Below are 26,119 nucleotides of genomic sequence, written 5' to 3' on the forward strand. Positions count from 1 at the left end.
CGGTACCACTGAGGGAGGGGGGGCGTGTGCCGGGCCGGGCGGAACCATGCGGAGGCGCTGGTAGGGGGGAGCCCGGGGGAGGGGGTTCGGTCCGGCTCCCGGTGCCGCTGCCGGTCCGGGTCCGCCATGGCCTCGAACTGCGCGGGGGGCTCGTCGGCGGGGGGCGTCGGGGCGGCGCTGGGCTCGGCCCTCAGCGCCAGCAAGACCAAGACCAAGAAGAAACACTTCGTGTGCCAGAAGGTGAAGCTGTTCCGGGCCTCGGAGCCGCTGCTCAGCGTCCTCATGTGGGGGGCCAACCACACGGTGAGCGCGGCCCGCAGCGGGCCCTCCCCGCCCCTTCAGCCGCGGCCCTCCTCCCCCGGGTCGGGGCCCTCCCCAGCCCCTCGGGACGGAGCCCTCATCCCTCTCGTATCGGGCCTTTCCCCTCAGCGAGCGCCCTCGCCCCCCCCGGATCGGGCCCTTCCCCTCTCTCCCTCAGGCAGGGCCTTTTCCCGCCCCCCTCAGACCAGAGCCCTCGCTCCACGGATCGGGCTCTGTCCCCCACACCCACTTCCCCCCTTAATCGCAGCCTTCCTTCCCCCTGGCATCCGTTCCCTAATCCGGGTTCTTCCCTGGATTCCCACTCCCAGGGTACCCCCGTGTCAGGACCGCTCGTCCTCCCGGCCTGGTGGATGCCCGCCCTGTGAGGAGGGTCTCCGTGGGATCCGTCCTTCCCGCCTGTGTCCCTGGCCCCGGTGATGCCTTTCTCCTGGGGCTGGAGCTCCTTCCCCAGAGCATCCCCATCTCCAGGCAGTTTGGGTCCCCCCCTGGATCAGGGCGTCCCTCCCAGACATCGCCTTCCTCATGCCTGGGGTGGCTTTAGGCTTCCCTGCTGCTAGACAGTTCCCTTTGCCAGAGCATGGCTGCCCCCTCACACCCACCCGTCTGCCTGTGTCCTCTTCCCCAGCACCCTCCCCTCTCTTTCCCAGGACTGGGACGGGAGGGGGGTGATGCCATTTTGGTTTGCATCCCTTCAAATGAGGACACTCATTTGACACCCACAGCACTGTCCCCTGTCACAACCCCTGGCTTTCTAGCTCAGGGCAGTCCCTATGTCATGACCCAGAGGTCCCACAGGCACAGTGACAGTCCTGTTCCTCAGCTGGCTGTATGAAGAGAATTACACGTCTCTCTTCTGCATCCCAAAATGTAAAAGGGTCTTTTCGGCCCCACCTGTCCAACATTGTCTCCCTCTGACTTTAGGCTTCAGCTCCCAGAACTCAGGCCACGTATGTCCCCCGGACTCTCGGCCTTGGTTTCCTTGGGTTGGCACAAGTCTTAGGAGGGAGCTGGGAGAGGGTGCCTTGCAAATGTGAAGGCTCAGCTCTTTGATCCACCTCCTTTGGAGGTTCCTAAGACCATCTTTATATTTTTCTCTGGAAACTTCTCCCTCGTCTGTGATGACAGGCACAAATCTCGTACTGGAATTGATTTGCCGCTTCTCTCTGGATGCTGTTCTGGGAGAATATTCAGGTGGTCAAAGAATTCAGAAACCTCATCCCTTCCCTAAATTAATATGCTTTCAGGGCTCAGACACCTATTTCTCCAGTGGATGAATAGATGTTTCCTAGAGAGTGAAAGGGATTTAGGTTTAACTTTTGCAGAAACAAATAACACACACACAAAATTAGAATTGTCTTTCTAGCTTGCCTGATGATGGAGTGAAAGCTTCCAAATGTAGTTCAACACGGCGCTGTCGCTGTCTTTCTGAGCCAAAGGGTGCTCCAAGTGCTTGCTGCTCAGAGCCTTGCCCAGGAAGCAAGATAATGAATTTAATCAGGCTTTGATCAGTGGTGCTATTAGGAGCCTTGAAGAAATGGAAATTGGTGAGATTCTTCTGAGTTTCATTTATGGCCTCTTGGGGACAGTTGTTGCTTGGTGGCAATTAGCCTTTTTTTTTTTGTAGCTGCCTGGGTACTAGGAATCCGGCAACTTTTTTAGGCACTGAATCAGGACAATGTAACTTTTGGAGCGCTTGGCTGTGAAATATTTAGGCAAAGGGAGGAAGGCAAGCTGACAGTTCTGTATGAACACTAAGCTAGTAATGAGATTATATTGGATGCACATTATGAAGAAATTGCTGCCAGAAAGGAGGACGGTATCCTGAGGGGCTGGGAAGGGGTTTAGAAAATTTCAGCTGTGACCTCCTCACCCTTGGACAGGCATCCAGGATTTCCCAACAAATTCTTGCTGGTTCATTTTCCTCCACCTCTCTGCCACCAATCTCAGTCTGCGTTCGGGTGAGCCTTGTGAGTGCCTAAGAGGGTTGGTGGCTGGCGTGGCCGTGCTGCAGAGCAGGCTGCGAGCTGAGGTGGCTTTGTTTACTCGACACACGAGCAGCTGCTCATTCTGGTCTGCGTTTGGGAGATGATGTTGGTGCCCTGGTTATATGGGAAGTAGAATTGTTTATGTGCTTCCAGCAGATGGATCTGGACAGTTTAGAAATATTTTCAGGAGTATCTTTGGACTTAGTTAGAAATCTTTTGGGGGGTTGTTTAATGTTTGGCTTCTGAACTATGGTTTTACATGGAGGGATGAATCCCGTGTCTGTGGAGCCCTGCCTTGGGATCCCTGCAGTAGGAGGGGGAGAAAACTGCTATCAGCACAAACCACAAGGCTGTGCCAGGAGGATTCTGTCAAAAATACTTGCATTAGAGATGAACTTTTTCATGGACAAATCAAACAAACAACCATTTTGTGCAATCCACCATTTCTGTTGACTGAAGAAATTCCCTTGGGTCCATTAACCGAGTCTGGCAACAGTTCGGCCCTGCCTTTCGTTTAAACAAGCTTGTTAGCAGCTGGTGTGAATACAGGCAGTGGTGGGTCTGGAGAGGATCAGGAGCGATGATGTTAGCACACCAAGAACAGGAACTGGTTTCTGGAACACCAGTTCTAAGCATTTCTGTTTAAATAGCGAGCTGGGTCTTGGCTGTCCTGGTGGTCCCCAGCCAGTGTTTAAACCGAGTGAATCAGGATCGGGGTGGGGCTGTGGCTGGTGTAAGCAGGGCCAAACGTGGGTGGTTTTAGTCCAACAGCTATATTTTGAACTAGAAAACCATGGAGGGGAGGGGAGAACTTTAGCCGATAGGAGAAGAAAGTGGAGTCACAGAGGCTCACCCTTGATTTCTGAGTTTTCTGTAAGGCAATGTAATATTCAGCAAATGTGGAGATGGTTCCTGGGAAGCTTTGCTTGCGACTGCTGTTGTCATGGCATTGGAAGAGGAGATGCAGCTCCTCTGTGTTGGTTATGTGAGTGTTGCTCCATGCACATTCTCCGTGCTCTGGCTGGAGTTCCCCGTGCATGGGAGCTCACCAGCAGCAGAGGAAAAGTTGTGATGGTTCTGGAAGGGAGAAGCCATCTCACACTGAACAGTAAGATGAACACGGCAGTGTTGTGTGATGCTCTGGAAACTGTAGAAACAGTTGTAAGGTGCTGATTATACAAGGCACTCGGATCCCAGTGAGTTCGGGGGTTGTTGCAGAGGTGACTCGTGTTTCTGTTCATTAAATGAACAGTTGAGTTCATACGGGCCCTGATGGTGCTTCTCTAGGTGGCAGTTCATCAACGGGAAACAATCCCTGGAGCTCTGTGGATGTTGGCAGGGGCGGGGGGTAGGCATAAACAAATCCCATTTTTGTTGAAACGGGTAGATCTCTTCTGTTGGCTGTGTGGATCTTGCCCGAGGCAGCATCCTGCGCTCCAGAGGCTCTGATACTGGCTGAAGCACCAGCTGATCTCCTAGGACCTTTAGGAGTGGTGCCAGCCAGTACAAAACACAGCTATTTAGTATTCAAGTGAAATAGCAAAATTGGGATTTGCAGCACGCTTCTCCCTTCTCTGCAGTGTTGTTCTTGGTGTTGCCATGTTAATTCTAGCCAGAGCAGCATCTGCCACATATCAAATGATGAAATCCTATAAATTGGTACTGGCACAGGGTAAGCAGCATGTATTTGTCCTTTCCAACACTTGCTGTCTGCTGTGGCTCTAATTGACCTCTGGAGAGTGCAGCATATGGCGATGGCCATGATAGCCTGTGTTAATGATTGAGGCTGGTGACTCTGAACCTTCTTATCCCGGGACCTCCTGTTAAAATAGAGATTCCAGGAGCTCTCTCCCTTCCTGGGGTATGGAGAGAAAAGAAGATTTTCCTGGGTAGTTCAGCGAGGAAAGTGGGACTCAGTTGCCTGCTCTGCTGCTGACTCGTGTGGCCGTGGGTAGGTCGTTTAACCTTTCCATTCCTCAGCTCTTGTTTGAACCAAGGGAAGCAATAGCTCTGCCTACCTGCAAGTGGACTGGGAGCACGGATGCTTTCCAGTGGTCCTGAGGCCATGCTGACGCGATGGGTGACAGGCTGCCCTGCGTTGGCAGGGCAGCGGGGTAGCGCTGACTGATTCCTCTGCCTGTGACGCAGCGTTGTGCTGCAGCTCTGTCAGGACGCGGGAGTGCTTTCCAGCAGGCTCCAAAGTACTTTGTTCAGGAAGAGGTGGGTTCGCTGTCACTAGGGTATGGGGTTTTTTTCTTCTTAAAGCATGCTGGTGTCCCTAGATCGCCAATAGAAATTATTGACTACAAGATTCATGCTTCCGTAGCATTGTATGGGGGTTTTGTGAGCTTGGATACTGATTAATCATGCTCTAATTCATGGAAAACAGTATTTTTTTTCTCAAACTGTTGCCCTGTTGCTGTACTGTGTTAAGCAGCGGCAAAGTTTTGCTGCAGATGTGGGTTTGTCTCCATGCTAGTTAAAGTGATGTTGCTATGTGTCTTTTACCTGCTTCACTGGAGTAAAGTTTAACTAATACTCACAAAATACTTTGAGATGCCTGATTGAAAGGCTTTGAGAGGAACAAAGTATTTTTATTTTCCTGAGCAAATTCCTGTTGTAAAGAATCTAGAGAGTAGACTCACACACTCCATCATCTGGATCTTGTTAGTAAACAAATTGCATTTTCCCATCAATTTACTAATGGTAATTGCCACTTTGAGGCTACAGTCAGGTTTTGAAACAAAATTATGCCTGGCCCATTCGTTCTAACAGCTGTCCCTGAATGACACAGAATATTGATGTGTCTTTTATTGAAAAAGGAATTGGCTTTGGTGGGGAAGACAAATTATCAACTACAGATAAACCCAGAATCGTACTGACTGGTGTTGCTAAAGAATTCAAGTGACCAGGAAATACAAGCTGAACAGACAGAGGGGAGATGGTATTTTTCCAGCCCTATAAGGCCGGGGTGGCTGTAGACTTCTCAGCGGCGTAGGCAAAAAAGAAATCTGCTGACTGAGGATGAAGGGCCTGGCCATTCCTGTGGGGGGGAAGGGGAGAGCTGCTGGCTGGGAAGCTGGAGAAACAGCGGAGCTGAGCTTGCTGTTCCTCTGGCTGCTGGGCAAATAGAGGAGGAGGGTGGCAGTTGTGGCTTTGGAGAGATGAGGGTCTTCTCTCCATCACCTACTGCTATTGCCCCAAGCCCTGGTCCCTCCTTCAGTGGCATCAGGCTGCCTTTCCTTCCTGGGCTCTGGCTGGGATCGTGGCTGTTTGACACACCGGGCAATCAGCTGCCTTACCTCTCTCCTTGCTGGGGTGACCGCCGCACACACCGAGCTGCTTGCCTTGCTTGGGAAATTGCTCATTTGTTCTCAGAATATGGTGAAACCAGCAGAGAAATGTGAAGCATCTCTTTCTTAGTGCCCCTGCTGTTGCCTAGTGAAGATGTCAATTGGTTTGTCTAAAATGTGTCTTGGTTTTAAATCCTCTGAGCTCCACTGAGAGCTTCCGAGCCTGGTATGTGTCCGAGTCTTTTGTGAGGCTGATGGGCATGTGCCATTCATGCTGTCTCTGGCCTGGGGAGGGGCAGGACCAGTGTCTTATGTCTTTCTGCAAAATGCAGGTGGCAGTGGCAAAATGCACTTCTTAATGGTGCTTTCAGCCTGGACTGGTCCCTGTCAGGTTGTCTGTTTTCTACCCAGTGGGGGAATAGAAAGCTCCTGGCATAAGAGGACTGTGCAAAAACATGGGCTTATTTTCAAGGGGATTCAAAGGCAGATTAGGTCTAAAAAGCTGGATGACTTACAGAAAACCAGCATCCTGCTGGGTCTGGAGACAGATCCCTGGTCTGAAGAGCTTGTGCTCTAAATTAGCCGGTCTTAACTTTTTCCACTTTGGGGACTTCTAAAGCCTTTGTAGTGGAGATGCGGATATACCCCAGGCACAGACTGCTGTGCAGCACGGACCTGCTCTTCACAGTCACTGTGCTTCTCAAAATAACCCGTGACCCCTGCGGTGAGGGACTGAGGTGTGCGACTGCGGTGCCGTCTGCTGCTGCACCTCTGCTCTCTGCAGCTGCCTCTTCCAGAACAAAGAACCAAGATCTCGCTGTCCATCTTGTGGCCAGCACCAGCCCCAGAGATCTCCAAAGGTCCTGGTACAGGCAAACTTTCTACAGCTAGGTGACATCTCTCTGTGGGAGACAGGCAGGTCAGACCCATGGGAACGGGCTCCCCAGGAGCCAGGGGTTGCTGGGCACCTCATTGCTATGCACCGTGCTGTGACCTTGCCTTCTGTAGCATAAATACACAGGAGACACACACTCTGCTATATATAATCTCCTGCTACACGCCTCTCCCTGGGGAGAAGGCGAGAGAGCAAACATGTGCCAGGCGTTAGTCACGTTGCTCTCGGAGGCTGCTCAGATTCCACCATGATAAGCACAGGAGAGGATCCCTATAGAGCGGTGCTGTCCGCTGCTTTCGTTTGGGCAAGGTCTCCTAGTGTTTCACTTGGCACCGTGCTGCAGGACCTGGCCTGATAAGCCTTAGGAAGGGGCACTGGATGCTGAGGATTGTACTATGAGAAGGGAGAGTTTGGAATATCCCCTTTCCCAAGGCAGTGTAGGGGCTTTTCATTCCTCTCCCTTTGGGATCCTGAGGAAAGTGTCAAGCATGGGAGTTACTGTGGGAGCAGACAGTGCACATCCCTCTTGCTTAAAAAACAAACAAACAAAACAACAACAAAAAAACTCCAACCAAAAAAACCCCTTAACCAAACCCATGCTTGTTTTCAGACTGGTGTTAGGAATAAAGGCCCAGTAGCCATCTGACCAAGAGCTGCCTTGTGCGGTGGAGGGCAGGCTGTCAGCGCTGGGATTAGAAATGGCCAGTTCAGCTCTTTGGCAGCGATTCTAGTGCCCAGCACAAATCCCTTCCTTCTCCCCATCTCCTCCAGAGCCGGAATCCCGAAGCATCCAGAAAGATCTGCTGTATGCAGCTGGAAGAGGGGAAAGGCTTCCGCAGGGGGGATTTTTTTGGCTGTTGTCAGGCTGTTATATCTTGGGAAGAGTGGGGGCATCTTTTAAATGAGACGAGGTATCCTGGTGCACCATTTCTGCCAGTCAGGAGAGTTGCAACAGGTACAACATTTGCTTTGAGGTTTCTGCTTTGGCAGAAATTAGGACATCCAGAGACGTCTTGACATCTCACTTTGCTAACATTTGTGTCTGAATTTCTGGCAGGGAGGAGACAATCTCCAAATCGCTGTTCCCTCTCAGCCGTCAGCACCCTTCCTCTGCTCTGGAACAAGCTGATAATAGCTTGTTTGTGCCTTACCCACCACCGAGAAGAGGGCTGAGAACAGGCGTGTCTAAGGAGCTGTGCTGTCGGGCTTCCCCTCCTGTTAGACAGTAATAATTAGTGGCTGGCGGCAGTGCCTCTTTCTTGATACAGAATTAGCTGTTTTCTCTTCCCCTTCACCCTGAGGGGAAATCACTACATGGGGCTCTCTCATACAGCTCCCCGCAGTAGCTGGGAGCTGGATACCAGGATCTGGGAGGTCCCTTCCTCACCTGCAGTCCTCTTGCCTTTCCTCTCTTCTAGCTGCGGCTCAGTGCAGGATTGAGCCTTTAGCTTAAGCCGGGGGGTATTGGCCTCCCTGCTCCATTGTGATTACAAATGATGGGAGGCGTATGACATTATTTATTCATTCATCTGTGCAGCATTCTCCATACATCCCAAAGCACTTTATGGGAGTGCTTAATGCTCCTCAGTGCTGCTATAAAGTAAATACAGGGCAGGGCTTTAAAGAGCACCATCTCTGCTCTTAACGGAGCGGTGGCCGGTTTACTTTCCGCGTATCTGTTGTGTGGGATGACTGTCTCTGAAAATAGTCATCTTTTCTCTTTGCAGCGTGTATGTGTCTTTCTTTCCAGTCTGACGTTTGTTAAATCTGGTCTGTTTTTTCATTGGTAATGATGGAGAAAGGATGTGAAAAATACATACCTCATCAAAGGCTTGCTCATATAGACAGCTCTCTGCACATCTCCGGAGCTGGGACCTCCTTGGTCCTTGCAGAGTTGAACTGTGCCACAGATCCTGCTGCAGAATGGCTCCCTCACGCCTCCTTTCATCTCTGTCTCCTTGGAGGAGATGTGGTAGCAGCTTTTTGGACGGTATTGTGTGTCCTGTTGCACGCAAGGAGCGGGGAATCCCAGAACTGAAGTCCATTTCCTTGGGCTGATGGCTTGGACCCTGTTCCCAGTCAGCAGGGAAATGCTGCGTGCTTTCCAAGCGTGCTGGAAGTTGCTTGACTTGCCTAAGGTTTTGGTGTTGGGAACAGACCCCAAGCCTGACTCCTAGCCAAACCCTGCTGTTGCCAGTGTTGTCTGCTTCTCTTCAGCATTACCTGCTTGGCACAATAATTATGGGAATGGAGTTGTAATAAAAATGCTTCCTAAATCCAGCATGTTAAGAGCAGCTCAGTTAGATGGGACTCGTGTGATTCCTGTGAAGTCCATGTGGATGGATGGCATTGGGGCCGTCTTCAGAAAAGGCAGCTCAAAAACGCGCTGCCTCTTGACCTGCTCTTGAACACTGGCACGTCCTTGTCAGTGCATGGGCTTGTCTAGAGCAGGGTAGCCAGATATAGTCCAGAGGTGGAGGGGTTTTTTTCTTTTTTACTATTGATGCTTTCGCTGCTGGGTGCTGTAGCGTGAGTCTGTCTGTACAATAGTAGCTGAACGTTCATTCTTCTGCTTCCCTGTATTCCTGTGGCTGCCACACATGACTAAGGAGCAAAAACAATCTAGTGGAGTGACTCATCCCTTTAGAGAAGGTGGGATAAGAGCAACAAGAGAGAGCAAGCACAGAAACAGCATCCACAGGGGTGCTGTGCTGTGCTGCACTGAGTCTGTTCTGGCTGGCCACATTGAAGACTTTGGTCATCTGTCATTTGTAACAGTGAGAACTAGTTAAGAAATTGGCTGATGCAACATTTCCTAAATAAAGGCGAAAGTGATTTATGTAAAACATAAAATCTGCTATTTGTTGGTCTGTAGGTTTGTCTCAATTCTAAGCTGTATCTTGGATGATCAGTGGAAGGTGAACGGATGAAGGAGCCGAGGTTGGCTCGCGAGTACTCACCACGTGATTGAATGAGATGCTTCTGTGGCTTGTAACCACAGTGTTCTCCAGGTTGCTTCAGCACAGCAAGTTGCTCTGAAAGTCAAATGGGTTATATTGCTTCAAAAGCAGCTTCTGGGGTATTTGGCATCTCCATAAGTCCATTGACGGTAAAGGCCAGGGCAGTGGAACTTGGGTTTTGAGTCTCCGTTTCCTTTCTCTTTTAGATCAACGAACTCAGCAATGTTCCCGTTCCTGTCATGTTAATGCCCGATGACTTTAAAGCCTACAGTAAGATTAAGGTGGACAATCATCTATTCAACAAGTAAGTAGGTCCTTCCCAACTTGTTTGTCTCTATAATTAGAGCTCTTTGCTGTGGGGAAAACTGCATGCTGAAGGCCTTTTGGTTTGTTCCCTGTTGTAATGCCAAGAGGATCTGGCATGGCTGGACACATGCCCTGAGTCTGTGCCCTGCCCAGACCACTCCACAGGGCATGGCAGGGGGTCAGTCTGTCACTGAGATGCTGTCTTGTGGTTTGTTTTATATCCTTTGAGTGATGAGAAGTCTGGTAAGGCCAGGCTCAGAAGTGGCACTACTACAAAGCTAGTTACACATAGATATTCACTGGACTGGGTAGAAGACAATATTTTAGAGTTCACAAAGCATAACTTGTCCAAAGCCCTAGGGCTGGAGTTTGCTGCACATCTTGGTTATGCACAAAACTGATGCAGGACTGTCTCTTGGCTCCTGCTGTGCCCTGTCTGGGTGCCCTGTCCTGACCAGCAGAACCCAAGCCCATGGAGGAGAGGGGAGGAGTTTGCTTTCTGTGGCCTGCAAGGTTCCTTGTCTCTTTGAGACTGTTCACAGGAGACAGCTGCGTCTGCGTTATACCCCTGGCCCATGAGGTTTGTATGGAGTTACCCCCTTCTCCTTTTCCCAAAAGATCAATTTTTGGAAGCCCTTTTAAAGCCATGGTTGTGACAGGTGCTCAGAGCTGTGTTCTCCACTCTGGCTCTGTGTGTGTGCAGGTCTGCAGTGCTCGCTGATTAATGCTTCATTTTCACTAAGTTTCACAGGGATCAGCTTTTGAGAGTGGGAGTGTGATTCAAAAGTTTGTCTTCTCTGGCACCTACAATTTGCAGTATCTGTTCTTCCCTCTTCTCCTACATAGATTTTAGTTTCCCACATATTGGTGCAAAGGATTCTCATTGAGAATGAGCTGACAAAATCTCCCACTGTGTCCAAGCAGGACCATCGTCTCTGCTTCTTCCCACTGGGCAGAATAAGAGCTCTGGTAGGAAGTAGATGCAGCATCCCTCAGCAACAGGGAACATTGTCTGTTGTCCGCTGTACTGGGCTCTGGGAAGGCCCCGTTCCTGGCTGGCGAGGTCTGGCAGCAAAGCTTGCTCTGTAACGGTTGGGACTGGTCTGGAACATGCCAGACTGGAGCTGATTCACCCCCTCTCCTTTGCGTTCTGGGTGAGATGGTTTGTCTTGTGTTGACCTTTCTTTTGACGCACGAGTGATTTGATCTGATCTGAAATCAGAGGCCCCCCCCCCCCCTTTCCTCCAGCTTTTCATTTTAAACGGTAACAGTGTGTTGCAGGGGGCAGCTGTGTTACTGAACGGAACAAAGCAACAAAGGAGGAGGAAAGAGAGAAATTATTCTGTCAAATCTGTGCTTGTGACAGGGGAGATTGTTCTGTGAGACAGACATCCTCATCCAAAGAGCCTGTTAGTCAAAAGCTGGATCCTGCAAGCATTTCTATGAACAGATTACTTTTATAGGCATCCAAAGAAACAAGCTACCCTAATGAGGGTAAATACTTGCAGAATAGGGCCCTTGTAGGTAGGAGGGGGCTTGGATATCCTGGGGGGTTAGCAGTGAAGTGGGAGAAGAATTGAGTTTGATTTTACAAGCTGATAGTTGCACAAGAATATCTTTTCTGCTTTACCCTAGGGAGAACTTGCCAAGTCGCTTTAAATTTAAGGAGTATTGTCCACTGGTGTTCCGAAACCTCCGAGAAAGATTTGGGATTGACGATCAAGACTACCAGGTACTGTCTCTTCTCTCCCTGCCCTCTCCCTGCCCTCCTAACACCTTTCCCTAGGACAGAATAACCAAGCTGGCCGAGAAACTACGATACCAACATTCTTGTGCGGTCAGTTTTTATGGGTTTATAACCATGGTTTGAATGGTTTTACCATAACCCTAAGGGCCCGCAGCAATGGAGTAGATCTTGCTGTGCCAGGCACTGGGCAACTGCAGAATGAAAAGATGGTCCCTGCTCCAGAGCGCTTACAGTCTAGGCATAAAATAAGAGGCAGCAGATGGTTGCAGACAGGCGGGAGCTTGAGGATAACAATGATCTAGTGCAGAACATCTGCAAGGAAAAATGAGTCTGTCGTGTTTTTACAGATTCGGGTGCTGCTTTAACCAAGTGTGTGTGCCAAGCATCGGTGCTGTTGAATTGGGTTTATCAAGGTGACTGCTGCTTTGGGACATGTCCCCTAAGGCCAGAGGCTCAGACTTGCCTTGGAGGGGAGAGACATTTTCTTGTATTAATACCACTGGGCTTAAATCCAGTAAAAGAGAGATGTCAGAACTCTTGCTGCTACAGCAGGGCCATCCTTCCACACACAGCTCTTAGCCTTACGCACGCAGGAGATGTGTAGTAGCAGGCTGCTTAGAGACCTCTTAAATGAGGCAAAAGCCAGTGCAGAAAAAGAGGGTGGCTTTGATGGCTGCGTGGCCTTTAGCAGGCTGAGTGTTAGGTAATTAAACCCGGTATCTTTGGCACTCCACTGCAGTTGATAAAGGCTGGCAATGCGCCAGCACTGACTGGTCGAGGGCTTCAACTAAAATATTCACTGAAATCTGCCAGCCTGGAGCGGCACGTTAGCGCTGGAGCGGTGGGTGAGTGGTGCAAGCTTCTTGCTCTCTTCCTTCTTTGCATCACGTACAAGCCCAGCTATGCTCCCTGCTGCCTGTGTTGTGGGGAGAGGAGACGGGAGCAGAGCTGTTCCTGCTAATCCCACCAAACTGCTTCCTTCTGGTAGTGTGTGTGTGTGCCCATGTCCACATACATCTGAGTATATGCCCTCCCCAAGTGGGTCAAAATTCTCCGTGATTGTATCTAGATTATTGCCTGATCTCCCCTTGTTTCAAGGCTAATATAATGAAGAGATCTGTTTTCTTACTCCAGCTGCATGGCTCATTGCACTGGTGAGACGCTGGATCTGCTTGATCCAGTTTCTGGTTTCATGTGGTATGGGGCAAGGAGGAGATGTGAAGCACCTGCATCCCATCCTCTGCCCTTTGTTCCCAGACCAAGTGGGGAGCATGCTGGTCCCTCTGTGAGAAGGGGTGACCTCTGAGGATACCGGGATCAGTGTTTGGGGCTTTTTGCTTCTTTGTGTGACTGTGTCTCAGTTGCCTCTCTCCTGGCTGCCAGGGCCCATCCTACTCTGCTGCCTATTCTCAGGCATGCCGGGCACTCTGAGGGTGTTTGCGCAAAGTGAGACACGTTTTTCGAGCAGAACTGACAGTCATCTTTGCTTTTCTTCTGCAAGGGGCTGGCCATTCCCAGGAGGAATAGTAAATGCTGGCTGCTGCCTCGTGGCTGCCTGTCACAGCTCTGGTCTGGGTGACTGCCCATCTGCTGACGGAGATAGAGCTGAGCCCAGCGTTAGGAGGCAGGTGCCGTTCTTTGTGCCTGTGTGTGCCCAGTGCCTTCTAATTACCTGCGAGCCATGAGTTGCGCACACGGATCTCTTCTGCTTGTGATGGAAGATCTCTCTTATTTTCAGGACATGGCTGCTCAGTCCATGCTTTTCTTGAGCACATGCCTGTTAGATTATTAATTTTATTTTTTCCCTCCTACCGTCAGGCCTGTTCTCCAGGCAGCGATGGCGTTTTGCCAGGAGAAGCAGTACCATTGCCTCCTGGTCTGTTGACAGTAGTTCATGCCAGGCTGTGTATGGCTCTTGAGGAGATTGCTTGGCCAGCAACACCCTGCCCCTGGGGCTGGCTGTACCAGGGCGTTACTTTGTGTGCTGGCTTCTTCCATACCCTTCAACGTACTTGCATGCGGTGAAGTCATTAGCTCCTAATTATTTTTTCTCCCGGTCCATCCGCTATAGTATATTTTAGAAATTTTTTTTCACCGTTTCTTTTAAGAAATGATCAGAACCATGTGAAGTAACTTACATAGAAGCACTCAGTCTTGTTGGTTCTCAATACCTGGTTTATCATTTATGCTTTACCTGTTGCTCTGGAGGATTACTTCTCCCATCTCTGGGGTAGAGCAGTTTGGCTCTTTAAAAGTGTCCAGCTAGAACAGAGAGCAGAAAACATTCATTGAGCTAAATAAATTCAGGTGGGTAAAACGTGATGACTTGAGTGGGAATCGAGCCAGGATGATAAATATAACACCCGAACTGTGGAAGAGGTGGGAGTGACAGGAAGGGAACAAAGTAAACCTAAGAGCTATGAGTTTGGTAATGTCCATATGTGGTCACAATTTCTGCTTCTCATCTCCTCTAGAAGAAAAGCTCTGTGGTTTTGAGGTGAGGGGTGATTAAACTGTGTAGCACAGAGTCATTTGCAAATGTCAGCAGAAGCAAGGGGTTTTTTTTTGTTTGCCTTTATTTTCCTGGCGGTTTGTAAAGCCGTTGGCAGGAGTAGAGTTTTTCCCCTGCTTCATTAAAGTTTTAAAAGCTTTAAATGCTTCATTTTGAAAGGAAACCTCTCGGCTCACTTGCAGCGTGACACGGTAAATCCCTCTTTCAAAGCAGGCTCTGCTCGCCTGCGTGTCTGCGTCTGCAGAAGAGCAGGCTCCCTCTGCTGTCTGCTTTTCAGAGAGCTGAGGGAAGGAGAGAACAGTATAACTAGCAGCTAAAAAAATACATCATGAAACGCATTGTCCAGCCCTGAGATCCTGAAAGCCACATCTACCTTGAGCTGAAGACCCCTATCCAGGTGTCAGTGCCGCTGCGTTTCAGAGCACAACTCTCCCCTTATGCTTATGCCAGTGGCAAGGAAATGCCAGTGAGAGCCTATACTGTTGGTTGACAAAATGGCTTCTGAACAGACACTGGTGACTGGGGTGGTGGAGTTGGAAGACAGTTGCTGAGAAGTGATGGAGGAAACAAGCAGGAGACTGGTGACCTGTTTGGGTTAGTCTGGAAGGTGTGAAGAGCAGTGGCTCTAACAGTGGGATGAGGCTCACAGCAAGTTCCCCTACCTGGGGAGAAGGATCAGAACAAAGAGCTCATGTTGTGGCTCGAGGAACATGGTAGATACTTGTTCTGCAGTTTGCTTGGGATTTTCCAGTTGTGCTGCAAGTATGAAAAGAAGCTGCAATGTTTTGTTGCTAAGGGTGGAGACAGGGATATAAAGACAGATGCTGCTGGTTGTCGGAAGAACAACCAAGCTATTTATACTCACAATCTTTTGCGTCCAATTGTAAGAATAGCAGAGGCTGAGGGTGGCTTTTGGTTTCAGGGTGACCTGTAAAGAATTCCCAAACAATGAGACTTGCCAGTTTAGACTGCCTTTTGGTGGAAAAGAAGGCAGATCGTTTCATTCATTTTATTCTGGTTTTCCTTAAATCTTGGAAATATCCTGACAGTTCTTAGATTTCCAGGAGGAAATGCTAAGAAGTCGTGGTCTGTGTTTACTGCCTCCTTAATAACTCATTAGTAAAAAACATTTTCAAAAATGCATGCCAGGTGTTGGAGTAAAACAGATAAACAAATACAAGGCCCAGATGAAAGCTCTAAACTCCATGTCCAGACTTCTAAACAATTGGGTTAACCTCAGTAATGCTGAACACTCAAGGATGCTTGCATGTTAACGGTCATGATTGGAGTGTGTTTGCAAGTGTGCTCTGAAGCTTGGCCAGGACCCTGTCACAATTATGAAGGTGGAGCACAAAGTCTCTGGGATGTCTGTTGTTCCAGAGCCAGGTTGTGGAGCTGGCCCTGGTCACCCATGTCTCATCTGCTTTCCAAGACTGCGCTTCTTTCTTCTCCAGGGAGGTGGCAGCTCCTGCCTCTCCTCCCCACTTTTTTGTTCTGGTTCCCTCAGAACTCGGTGACACGAAGCGCCCCAGTGAACAGTGACAGCCAAGGCCGATGTGGGGCCCGGTTCCTCACCACCTACGACAGGAGGTTTGTCATTAAGGCAGTGTCGAGCGAGGATGTCGCAGAGATGCACAACATCTTAAAGAAGTACCATCAGGTACGGTGAGTCTGGAACCCTGGGAGGGGAGGTGGCAAACACCTTGGGGAGCATCTTGTGATTTGCTGGGGAACTGGAGCTTGGATTCACAGTGTGCAACCTGGCAGAGCTTGCAAATAGCTTTTGCAAAAGAAAACAGTGTTCCTTAGCATCTGAGAGCCAATTATGGCACAGCTGCCTGCTTCTTCACAGTGCTGAGCGCCTTCACAGCTCACACTGTTCCTTACATCAATGAATTATGGATTGCTGGTACCTGAGATCTGTAAAAGTGCCCCTAATTCAGTCCTTTGAATCAGACTTTCCAGAGGGACCGGGGGGAGATAGTTATGTGCATGTTGTGGTTTAACCCCAGTCGGCAACTAAGCACCACACAGCCACTCACTCACCCTCCCCCCTCCCGGTGGGATGGGGGAGAGAATCTGAAAAGCACAAGAAAGAAATCTCATGGGCTGAGATAAGAACAGTTTAATAATTGAAATAAAATAATAATAATAATAACAACAACAACAATAATAATATAATAAATTATAAGGAAAAGGAAAATAACAAGAGAGAAAGAGGAACAAAACCCAGAGAAAAACAAAAAACCAAGGTCACCACCCACTGACCGATGCCCAGCCAGTCCCCGAGCCACAATCACTGCCCCCCAGCCGACTCCCCCCAGTTTCTGTACTGAGCATGACGTCCTATGGTATGGAATAGCCCTTTGGCCAGTTTGGGTCAGCTGTCCTGGCTGTGCCCTCTCCCAGCTTCTTGTGCACCTGGCAGAGCACGGGAAGCTGAAAAGTCCTTGAGTAGTGTAAATATTACTTAGCAACAACTAAAACATCAGTGTGTTATCAATATTATTCTCATACTAAATCCAAAACACAGCACTATACCAGCTACTAGGAAGAAAATTAACTCTATCCCAGCCGAACTCAGGGGAGCAGGGAAGGTGGGGGCAAAGTGGGACAGCTGGAAATGTTGTACCCTGGTCCACGGTATCTGCCAGTCCATCTGCTCTTTACTTTCAGATACGCTCACGTAACCACAAGAAGTGAAGTTAGCCAGTGCCAACAACAGACTTGCCCCGCTGAGACTGAGTGATAGACATGCACACCTAGCCTGTTACAGCAGGCTGGACATGCACACACAGTGGGATGCTCTGTCTCAGCTCAGGGCTGGAGGATTCTTAGAATGCCCTAACTTGCTTTTCTTGAGACCCTAGGAGCCATTTGCAAGCCTCCTTTCCTTTCACATCGGTGTCAGATGGCTGGAACTGGAGGCTTCGCTATCAGCTTCTTGCTGAGCTTGTGTTCTGTCAGAGAGCGGTTTTGTGTGACAGTACCGTCTTTCTCTGCCCTTCCCTTCCTTGCTCTCCTCCAGTTCATAGTGGAGTGTCATGGGAACACCCTCCTGCCCCAGTTCCTTGGCATGTACCGGCTCACCGTGGACGGAGTGGAAACCTACATGGTGGTTACCAGAAACGTATTTAGTCACAGGCTGACTGTGCACCGGAAATATGACCTGAAGGTGAGTGTTTGGAGGGCAGTCATGGAGCTGAGAGCTCCTTTTCCAGGCGGGTGGGAGTTGGTCTTTGTAACAACTACTTGACAAGGTCCTGGGCTTTGCTTTTTGTTCAGGGGATTAGGTTTTGGGGGCTCTAGATGGGTCTTCACTTCAGGCTCAAATGTTGTTCCATTCCCCCATCCCAAGTGGCCTACACTACACCAGGGAGATCTGTAAGTCTCTCTCAGGCATGAAAAAGGGATTGAACACTGATTTTAAAAATACTTTCATTACTTTTCTGCATGGAGAAATTAAATGGTGTCAATGAATGCTTCAGAAATATGACACATAGTGCAGCAATGCTCTTTTCTGTATTCTTTTATCAGGGCTCAACAGTATCCAGGGAAGCAAGCGATAAAGAGAAGGTATGGACCGTTCCTGGCCAGCGTTTCCTTCCTCCTGGTGGTTGGAAGCAGATGGGATCCAACTGACTTCCCTTTTCCAAAGGGGTATTGAGCAAGGGATATTAAATGGGCCATGAGTGATAACCTGTTTCTGTCCCACATTTCAGGCTGTGCCCAGTAACTGCTCAGGAGGAGATGGTGCAGATTTGGTGCTGCCCTGCCCTGCTCTGTTATGTTGACACTGCCAGGAGTGGGGGGAACTTCTTGGGGCACAATCCCACAAGTACCAAAACCCACATTAGTGCAATGGTGTCTTTATGGAAGGATTTCTTCATAGCGCTCCCTGCGTACCAAACTGAGTCAGGTCATCAGTTAGATTTTGCCACAGATGCTTTTATAAACCAGACCAGCTCCTCTCAGATTCTTGGCATATCTCAACATGTTTGTAAGTTTGGTTTCTGGTGCCATTAGGGGAACTTACGACTAAGAATCCTGCCCCTGCAAAACTTTGACTGTGATGCTGCCATGAAAAGTCCTGTTGAAATCACAGCAGTAACTCATGGTACTACGTGTTTTGCACATGGGATTTTCAAGTTTGGGACCGCAGAGTAAGTCTGCTCCAGCCTGCCCTAAAATTAGATCTCTGGCATGAGCCAAGGAACTCCCATTTATACCGAGTGCTCTGGTGTCAAGGCGCGGCTTCATCGTGCCCAAGTGTCCCTGACTTGCTGGGTGTTTACTCTCTAGTTTTTCTGCTTATGCAGTTTGTCTCAGACCATTCATAGTAGATCTATATAAAGCCACCACACGCTCATATGTCATTCTAAGAACAAAATAACGTAGTTCCCAGTTGCACAAAGGGGTTGTATGTTCTTCCATATCCCTGAGAAATCCCCAGGGCCTGCTGCAAGCAGATTCCTCAAAAAGCAGTGGTTTTAATTTTTTTCCTCAAGTCTTTAGGCAGAGAAGCTTTTTTTTTTTTTTTCCAAGCCCTCACCCCTTCCCCCCAATCTGAAGCCAACAAAATGCATTTCTTTTCTATTCTGGGAGCTGGTTGGACCATCTCTGGCTGGAGCCCAGCCATCAAGCTTTCAGCCTGCAGCACGTCTTCCTGGCAGTCTTTAAAGTTGAGTTGCTCTCTCTGTCTCCCTTCAGTTTCCCCCTAGGTACAGCTCAGCACATGAATTCACTGACAAATACTGTGCTCTGCCTGATGCCATTTGCATACTTAGTGGACAGGATGAGCCATTTCACCTTAGAAACAGGCAAAAGATCCTGGTGCAACCCCACACTCGATCAGAGTCTCTGTGCAGTCAACGTATTACTAATGGATCAGTGTACCAGCCCTCCCCCAGGAAGCAGGGGTTTGGAGAATTTGACACATGCTTTTTGTTGCAGGCCAAGGATCTACCAACATTCAAGGACAACGACTTCTTGAATGAGGGTCAGAAGCTGCATGTTGGAGAAGAGAGTAAAAAGAACTTCCTTGAAAAGCTGAAGCGGGACGTGGAGGTAGAGTTTCCTGGGGGACAGCTTTTACTCTGTCTCCCATAAGCGGATCCTCACTGTGCAGCAGTGACTGAAAAGCAAGTCATTCCTGGATCAGTCAAGCAATTACAGTCAGGGTTATGCTGATAGCAGCGGGCATACGGGGTCACATGTAGATTCTCTGGAGTCTAGTAAGGGTTTAGCTCTCACTAGAGCTCTTTCTATTCAGGGATACTGGCAGGGTAGGACTGAGGATTTCTGATCCCACGTGGATGCTGCTGTTCTCACTCATCTCTTTCTCCCAGTTTTTAGCTCAGCTGAAGATTATGGACTACAGCTTGCTGGTTGGGATCCACGATGTTGACCGAGCAGAGCAGGAAGAGATGGAAGTGGAGGATCGGGCAGAGGATGAGGAGTGTGAGAACGATGGTCTCGGAGGCAACCCCATTTCCTCCTATGGCACACCCCCCGACAGCCCTGGCAATCTCCTCAACTACCCTCGCTTCTTTGGGCCTGGAGAGTTTGATCCTTCTGTCGACGTCTACGCCATGAAAAGCCACGAAAGTGAGTATTATGGCATATTGCCCTGAAGAAGGTCTGAAGGGCAGAGGTGTCCTATGGTCTGGCTGGGCTAAATGGAGTGGGAGGACTGTCCGCAGGGAGAGAGAGAGAGAGAGACCCTGCCATGTGTCTCTCCTTTGCTGTGCAGTCCCTTGGTGTGGATGGTGTGTGTTGGAATGGGTAGAAATGATGCTTGGAGAGTAGTGGCATGTTCAGAGAGCGTGCGGGCCTCTGGTGTGCTGTTTCTGGTCATTCTTCTCTCCCCTTCTACAGCCTCCAGCTGCCTTGCTTTCTCTGCTAGTTGCATCAAAACAGATTTGCCATGTATTTCTTAAGGAGGGGAGTGCAGCTGGGCTTTGCTCACAGCTCAGGGTGTGCTAGCGACTCTCTTGCCTTGCTAGGTGCCCCCAAGAAGGAAGTGTACTTCATGGCCATTATAGACATTCTTACGCCATATGATGCGAAGAAGAAAGCTGCACATGCTGCCAAAACAGTGAAACATGGGGTAAGCAGCCTGCCACCCGCAGGGAGGATGGGCTTTGGGGCTTCTGCTTTGCCTGCGTGCCTGCGTGCGTATGTGCGATGTCTCCTGACACTGATTTTTCTACCAGGATGGAAGTTCTCCAGTGATCCCGTGCCCTAGAACAGCTCTTCCTTCCTCACTTACTGTCTCCTCAGACTGTCTTGGAAAGGCTTTCCCTCTGGTTGGTTGGAGATGACTTGCATTTACGTCCCAGTTTGGGAGGTGCTTGATTTCCCTGGTGTGGCACCAACAGCCTCACAGAGCAGGAATGGACTGGCTGCAGGGAGACATACTACCCTGCCCACTTCCTGGGGCCAGTCCTGTTCCCTGGCAGCAATCCTTAACTTCCCAAAAGGGCTTGAAAAAAGCCCAGGTTGGCGGGACATGGAGTTTTTCATGTTCCTTGCAAATCTCCTCTATACCATGAGGGAACAAATCCAATGCTTTGACTCGGTGGTCTGCAGAAGATCCAGCTGGAGCTAAAATCAGTTTCCTTGGGAATCTCTGTAGACCTTTCTGGATGTTGTTTTTTCCTAAAACTTGCAAGTTTTTATGGGTCTTTCCCGGCAGAGACAGGCTGTGCTGACATAATTGCTCCCTGCTGTCCTCCCTCCTCCACCCTTTGCAGTGCTGCAGGGTCTGCCCTTCGAGGAGGGTGTTGTGACTTCTCTCTCCTCTCTGCCTTGCAGGCTGGGGCAGAGATCTCCACCGTGAATCCAGAGCAGTACTCTAAACGCTTCAATGAATTTATCTCCAATATCCTGACATAGTCGTCTTCAGCCTTCAGCGAGAAATGAAGAGAAGAGGGGCTACTTCCAAACAGAGAATGCAGCCTGTGACACTAAGACAGACACTGTAGCAGCATGTGGGGTGTGCATGTGTGTGTGCGTGTGTGCGCGTGTGTGTACAAGAGTGAGTGTGTGGCACTGTGTGACTTAAGAGAAAACTAATTCTAGGTGCACCCTCCAACAGTCCACTTGACCCAGGTGGAAAAGTGGGTTTTTATGTTACAGAAGTGCCCAGACATAGATTTGAGGGCTTTTTAAAACAAGAAAAGTGCATTGTTTCAGCACTGCTCTTTCTAATGACATTTTCTCCTCTCTGATCAAGAGAATCCCATAGGGATATGATATGTGGCACTGTATAAAAGGGGTCGCTCTAGATCACGTTCAGTGGGAGTGAAGCAGTGCCTGATTCCACAAACTACTACTTTTTTTTTTTTTTTATTGGACTGTCTTTACCAGAAAGACATACAAACCCTTTTATTTCCCTCTTGGTAGGAATTGGAAGGAAAATAGCTCACCATTTCAAGGACGGAAAAATATTACTCTGATAAGGAGGAGTCGCTGAACTTTAGGTAAATTCAGACTGGGACACTTTATATTTTTTGGTTAATTTAAGTAACAAAAACTTTTTTTGTAACTGCACTTGATTTACAAGAAAGACGAGGGAAATGAACATCTACCAAAGATGATCACTTAAAAAGGTGTAACTCCTAGAACCTTAAAAAAAAAACAAAACAGTGTGAGAAGTAGTAGAGGCATTGAACAGCCTCACATAATAATGTGCTCGGACCCATTGTGCTTTAAATCGGCCAGCTCTGAAGATTTCAGTAAAAAAAAAAAAAAAAAAGGCATTTTGTGCCTGTAGATATGGGATAGTATTTGACTATCTGGAACGTTTCCCTGTCGCACCTCAGTCAGGAATTGCCGCGTCTCTTAGAGTACAGCTTCACATCGCAGTTCTGCCAGTGTTAATCTAGCTAATGTTCAGTCTTCCTTACTTGCCCGATCTGCAACAGGTACTTGAATTTGTTTCCTGACAGAGGTTCTTTGGTTAGTTGGTTTATTTTTTAAATGGCAATGTGACTTGCACACGAAGGAATTGGACTCGCTACCAGTGGGGAGTGCTGGGAGCTGTGACTGTGGAGCAAGTTCCACTGCTCAAGAGGACTCAGGACTTGAGCTGTGATTGGTTTTACTCTTCTCTGCTCCATACCCCTCTCTAGAGCGACAGTCAAGGAGTGGAAATATTTGAACATTTGCGCCAGATTATTTCCCCCCCCTAAGGAATTGGAACTGATTTGCGTGACTGAATAATGTCCTGTTTTGTCTCCAGAATGCTTGTAATATTTTTCACGGCCAAGCTTGTCAGACTTGCTTTGGGTTTTGTTAGCTCTGCTGCACAACAGTTACAGATCTTTTGGTTCTTTTTTTAATTTTCTTTTTCTTTTTAAGCAGGATTTAGCGTTTTGAACAAACCTCTTGCAGTTGAAACATGTTGCTTATCTGCCTTGAAACTGTTTTCACATATGCCTTTGTTTCGGGAATAAGCTGTTTCGAATGTCTGTCCTGTGCTGTAACGCGTGCTACAGTTTGCTGTGTGGAATTTGGTCCTTTTGAGAGATAACTGGTGCTCATCACATCCTGGTAATTTCCCTAGACTAACGCTAGCTCTGGTCTGGATTCTGAATGTGGGCTTGGGTTTTTTTTATGTTCATACCCACATTCGTGATGTGAATCCCACAGGTCTCAACTTTGAAGGGGACTAAAGTTTCAGCCCATAAGAGTGCACTGTAAATAGAGTCTTTAAGAAATCAAAAATTAATATTAGGGGTCATAATGGGATATGAATCTTTTTATTCATTCATGGGTCCCTTTGACATGGGACAAATTTCTTCTGCCACTGTAGTCCAGTCCCTATTCTGTGTGATGTGGGGGCTAACACACCGTTGTCTGGGATGCTGAAGAGTCCCATGTCTTAAGGTGTGTAGCTGGAAAAGTCACAAAACAAATGCAGCTATGAGAATACTTTAAAAAAGGGAGGACTTAGAGGGTATCATCAGCTTAGTTTTGTGGGCATTATATTGGTTGCTTTTCTCTTAAACAATAAGCACTTAAGTTTACTATCGATCAGAAATTAAATACCAATCACTTTTTATTCTTGACAGTTTTAAAAATCTGCATTGAATCTGCAACTTTGGCCTGGTAAGTTTGCCATTATCCTTTTGGGAAACTAGCTTGTACCTTTTAAACTGTTTATCTTTGAATCGTGTATTTTAAAAAGAAGAGAAAAAGGGGGGAGGAAGAGGGAAGGAAATTAGTGAACTGCAGACATTCTGCAATGAGACACTACAAAACAAACAACCCAAAGAAAGTAGAAGAATGAAGCTTGCAGAACTAGGAGCAACAGTCTCATTCACTGAATTTCATAAACAGGAATGAAATTAAAATGCAGTTAGTTCCTGCAGCAATCTGTTCCTGCAGCAATCTTTACAGAAGTCATGATACTAAGGGCTTAAGAGCAGTTAACTGTATTTTCTTATTCCACTCCAAAGAAACTCCTGCTAGAATTAAATTGGCTGTCTCTAGCTCAAGTGATATGAAAAGCCCCATAAACTCTATTCACTTTAGCACTTCCCCAATTCTGCCACTTCTGTCAAGTTGCCATACTGTGTGTATTAAAGTAATTAAATGCAATTTTCTCACTTAATGATGTATTACCCAGGTATGTAACTTTGTTTAACATAAGCATTTTGTATATTGTTTACATTTTGAGAGGTAGCATTACGTTAAAAATGCTAATTTTTGTTTCTAGACAGTATTTTTATTACCAGAATAAGAAGTGAAGCTGCAAATATTTGATTTGTTTTTAAAAGGGACTTTTTCTTTTGTTTTTGTTGTTTTGTTTTGGGTTTTTTTAATCTTGTTTTAGGTCACTTTTTTAACTCAAGTATTTAAAAGGAAAACCCAGCCCTTTCAATTCTGGTTTTACAACTGCTTGTGCTAGTTTGTTGTCTGTTTCTGGTGTGAATTTAGTTCTAGTTTGCTGAATGTAGATATTTCTGTCTGTAGCATGTACCCTGCGGCACACTTTACACTGAAGTGCATTTGACTGAAAACCACCCTCGGCTGAAAGAGTTGCAGTAGGTAGACAGATCACTCAGATCCTGGTCAGAGTGCAGGATTTTTCAAGAAATTGCAGTGCAATTCTTTGGTCAACTGGAGTTTCAAAAAGAAAAAAAAAATTAGTGTGCAGTGTTTCCAGTGCCCAAAGGCAGGGTGAGTTTGTGAGAGAAGCAAGCTGCAGGATCCCCAGTCCTGCCTGAACCAAGGGTGTCTCTTTGAACACGGGCCTAATCTGTCAAAATTTAAGAACTAAAAACTGCTTTGAACCTAGAACTTACATCTTCCCCATTGAGATAGCTCCTACAGCGTAAATAAGAGTGGGAGAGGGAAGGCAGAGTGCGGAGTCACAGTTTGGGTGCTGTGCTGCCCCAATAGTGCAATAAAAAACACTCGAGAACATGCTGGGTCACCCTTTAATAGGACCCAAGTGTTCTGGAGCTACCAGGCAGCACCCGCTCTTTGTGTCAGCGCTAGGAAGAGAGCCTGGTATTTACTATATGTAAGCAGAATGTCAGCAGGAGTTCACTTCTCACAGCAAGGAGCGGTGGGATCCTTCCCTCTGGTCTTGTACACGCCTCTGATTGACCTGGTTTTAATTATAAAAGCCGCGATCATGAAATTCATCACAGTGAGAACTTCTGGGGTAGTAGGTGACTCCAGATTTCCTGCATTAAAGAGGCTGTACTCCCACATCCGAGAATCCTGGTTTTGAATTGGATTATCATAATTAGCAAGAACACTAAAACGCTTGAGTCTTCTTTCCTTTTCTGGGAGGAAACTCTTGCTTTCCCCTCCAGAGCGCTGCCACAGCTACCTTCAGTGGGGACACCAGCTGGGGACTCGCCTCTTAGCCCAAGAAAGGCACAAGGCAAGGTTGTATTGTAGTTACGGGCCGTGTTTGGTAGGGGTTGTGTCTTAGCCTCAACAGATGGATGCCTCCCAGTCCTGTGACTACTATGCAGTCTTTATAGATGCCTCCCTTCAAGCTGCACAGAGGTCAAAATGTTTAACCTCGAGGTGGTACAAACCTTTCAGAAGTCAGTGTGTGTGTCCTAAACTTGGTTTGCAACACTGCGTAACCGATCTGAGACAGATCGTCCTTAAAATAGCTCCAAAAACAAAACAGCTATCCTCTCCCCGTCTGTGTCTTAATGCCCCATTTCAGGTTTGCCCGTCAGCTTCCCTACTTCTGCAGAGCCATTCTCCAGTATCCGTATTAGCCACTACTGATTTTCCTTGCTCTTTGAAACGAATTCTTGTGTAATAGCGATGGCAAAGCTCGGGGAACCAACTGCTGGTCATCCATCATTTTTAGTGGTTTCAGTTTTACCACTCGGAAGTTGTGCTGGTCTTTGTTTAGCTGCACAATAGTAAACGCAGTTGGATTGAGTTGTGTCAAGTGAGCGTATTACACACAGGTCACAAGGGTGGGCAGGGCTAATCAGTGCAACTGAAAAAATGTGAATAAATTAAGTTTAATCTAAAACTAAAAAAAAAAAAGCATTCTAGGTTTTTTCACTGCTGTTTTTTAAATAGGAATTTTAAGTCCTCTGTGCTTGTCTGTTTGCTAGGAGCAGTTTGAGACACTGTTACTGTTTTGAAATGCATGCATGTTACAAGATGAGTCTCCAACCAGAGAAAAATAAAATTAAAACTTTGTGTACATCTGTTCCTTACTGCTGTCCTCTTTAAAGTGCTCTAATGACCAACTGTTACTCCATGAGGTACGTGGCTGTTCTAAGTCCTAGATTAACCACAACTGGAAAAGTCTTTTTATACTGTGCCTGTAAAATGGGGGTTTTAAGTAAGAACGGATTTTACCAAGTACCAAGTCCTGGATATGAGAACAAATTAGATTTGACAGGAAAAGTTAATACTGCCATACTGTCTGAAGGAGATGCTGCTGACTCCCTAGGGTGCAGCTGAAGCTCAGCCACTCACACACATGGGTGTACCGAGGGAGATTAGTATAGATGGCTCAGAGAGAAAGGTAAGCTCTGCTACCCTGTAAAACCCAAGCTGCTTCTGATAGCTTTAGAGATGAGAACTTAATCCTAGCGTTCAA

General features: G+C 47.8%; 1 protein-coding gene across 14 annotated transcripts; it reads left to right on the forward strand.

The window, feature by feature from the left end:
* The first annotated feature begins 90 nt into the window (after positions 1–90).
* On the forward strand, positions 91–25,730 carry PIP4K2B (phosphatidylinositol-5-phosphate 4-kinase type 2 beta). 14 transcript variants are annotated; one of them, XR_012778651.1, is made up of 12 exons: positions 91–303; positions 9,661–9,758; positions 11,396–11,492; positions 15,527–15,679; positions 17,048–17,194; positions 17,557–17,595; positions 18,973–19,086; positions 19,368–19,626; positions 20,025–20,128; positions 20,836–22,575; positions 23,097–23,133; positions 23,861–25,730. XR_012778651.1 is itself a non-coding variant. In XM_075523274.1 (11 exons), exons 1-10 carry the CDS (start codon positions 127–129, stop codon positions 20,914–20,916), a joined length of 1,269 nt encoding a protein of 422 aa, XP_075379389.1. In that variant the 5' UTR covers positions 91–126; the 3' UTR covers positions 20,917–20,932; positions 21,427–25,730. The 14 variants fall into 14 exon arrangements, 3 of the variants coding, with proteins under 3 accessions (XP_075379389.1, XP_075379388.1, XP_075379390.1); XR_012778655.1 differs by having other exon boundaries at positions 24,001–25,730; XR_012778657.1 differs by having other exon boundaries at positions 20,836–20,932; positions 21,427–21,503; positions 22,384–25,730.
* Positions 25,731–26,119: the final 389 nt, after the last annotated feature.

Source organism: Mycteria americana, chromosome 22 (assembly GCF_035582795.1).
Source record: "Mycteria americana isolate JAX WOST 10 ecotype Jacksonville Zoo and Gardens chromosome 22, USCA_MyAme_1.0, whole genome shotgun sequence".
NCBI classification, from domain to species: Eukaryota; Metazoa; Chordata; class Aves; order Ciconiiformes; family Ciconiidae; genus Mycteria; species Mycteria americana.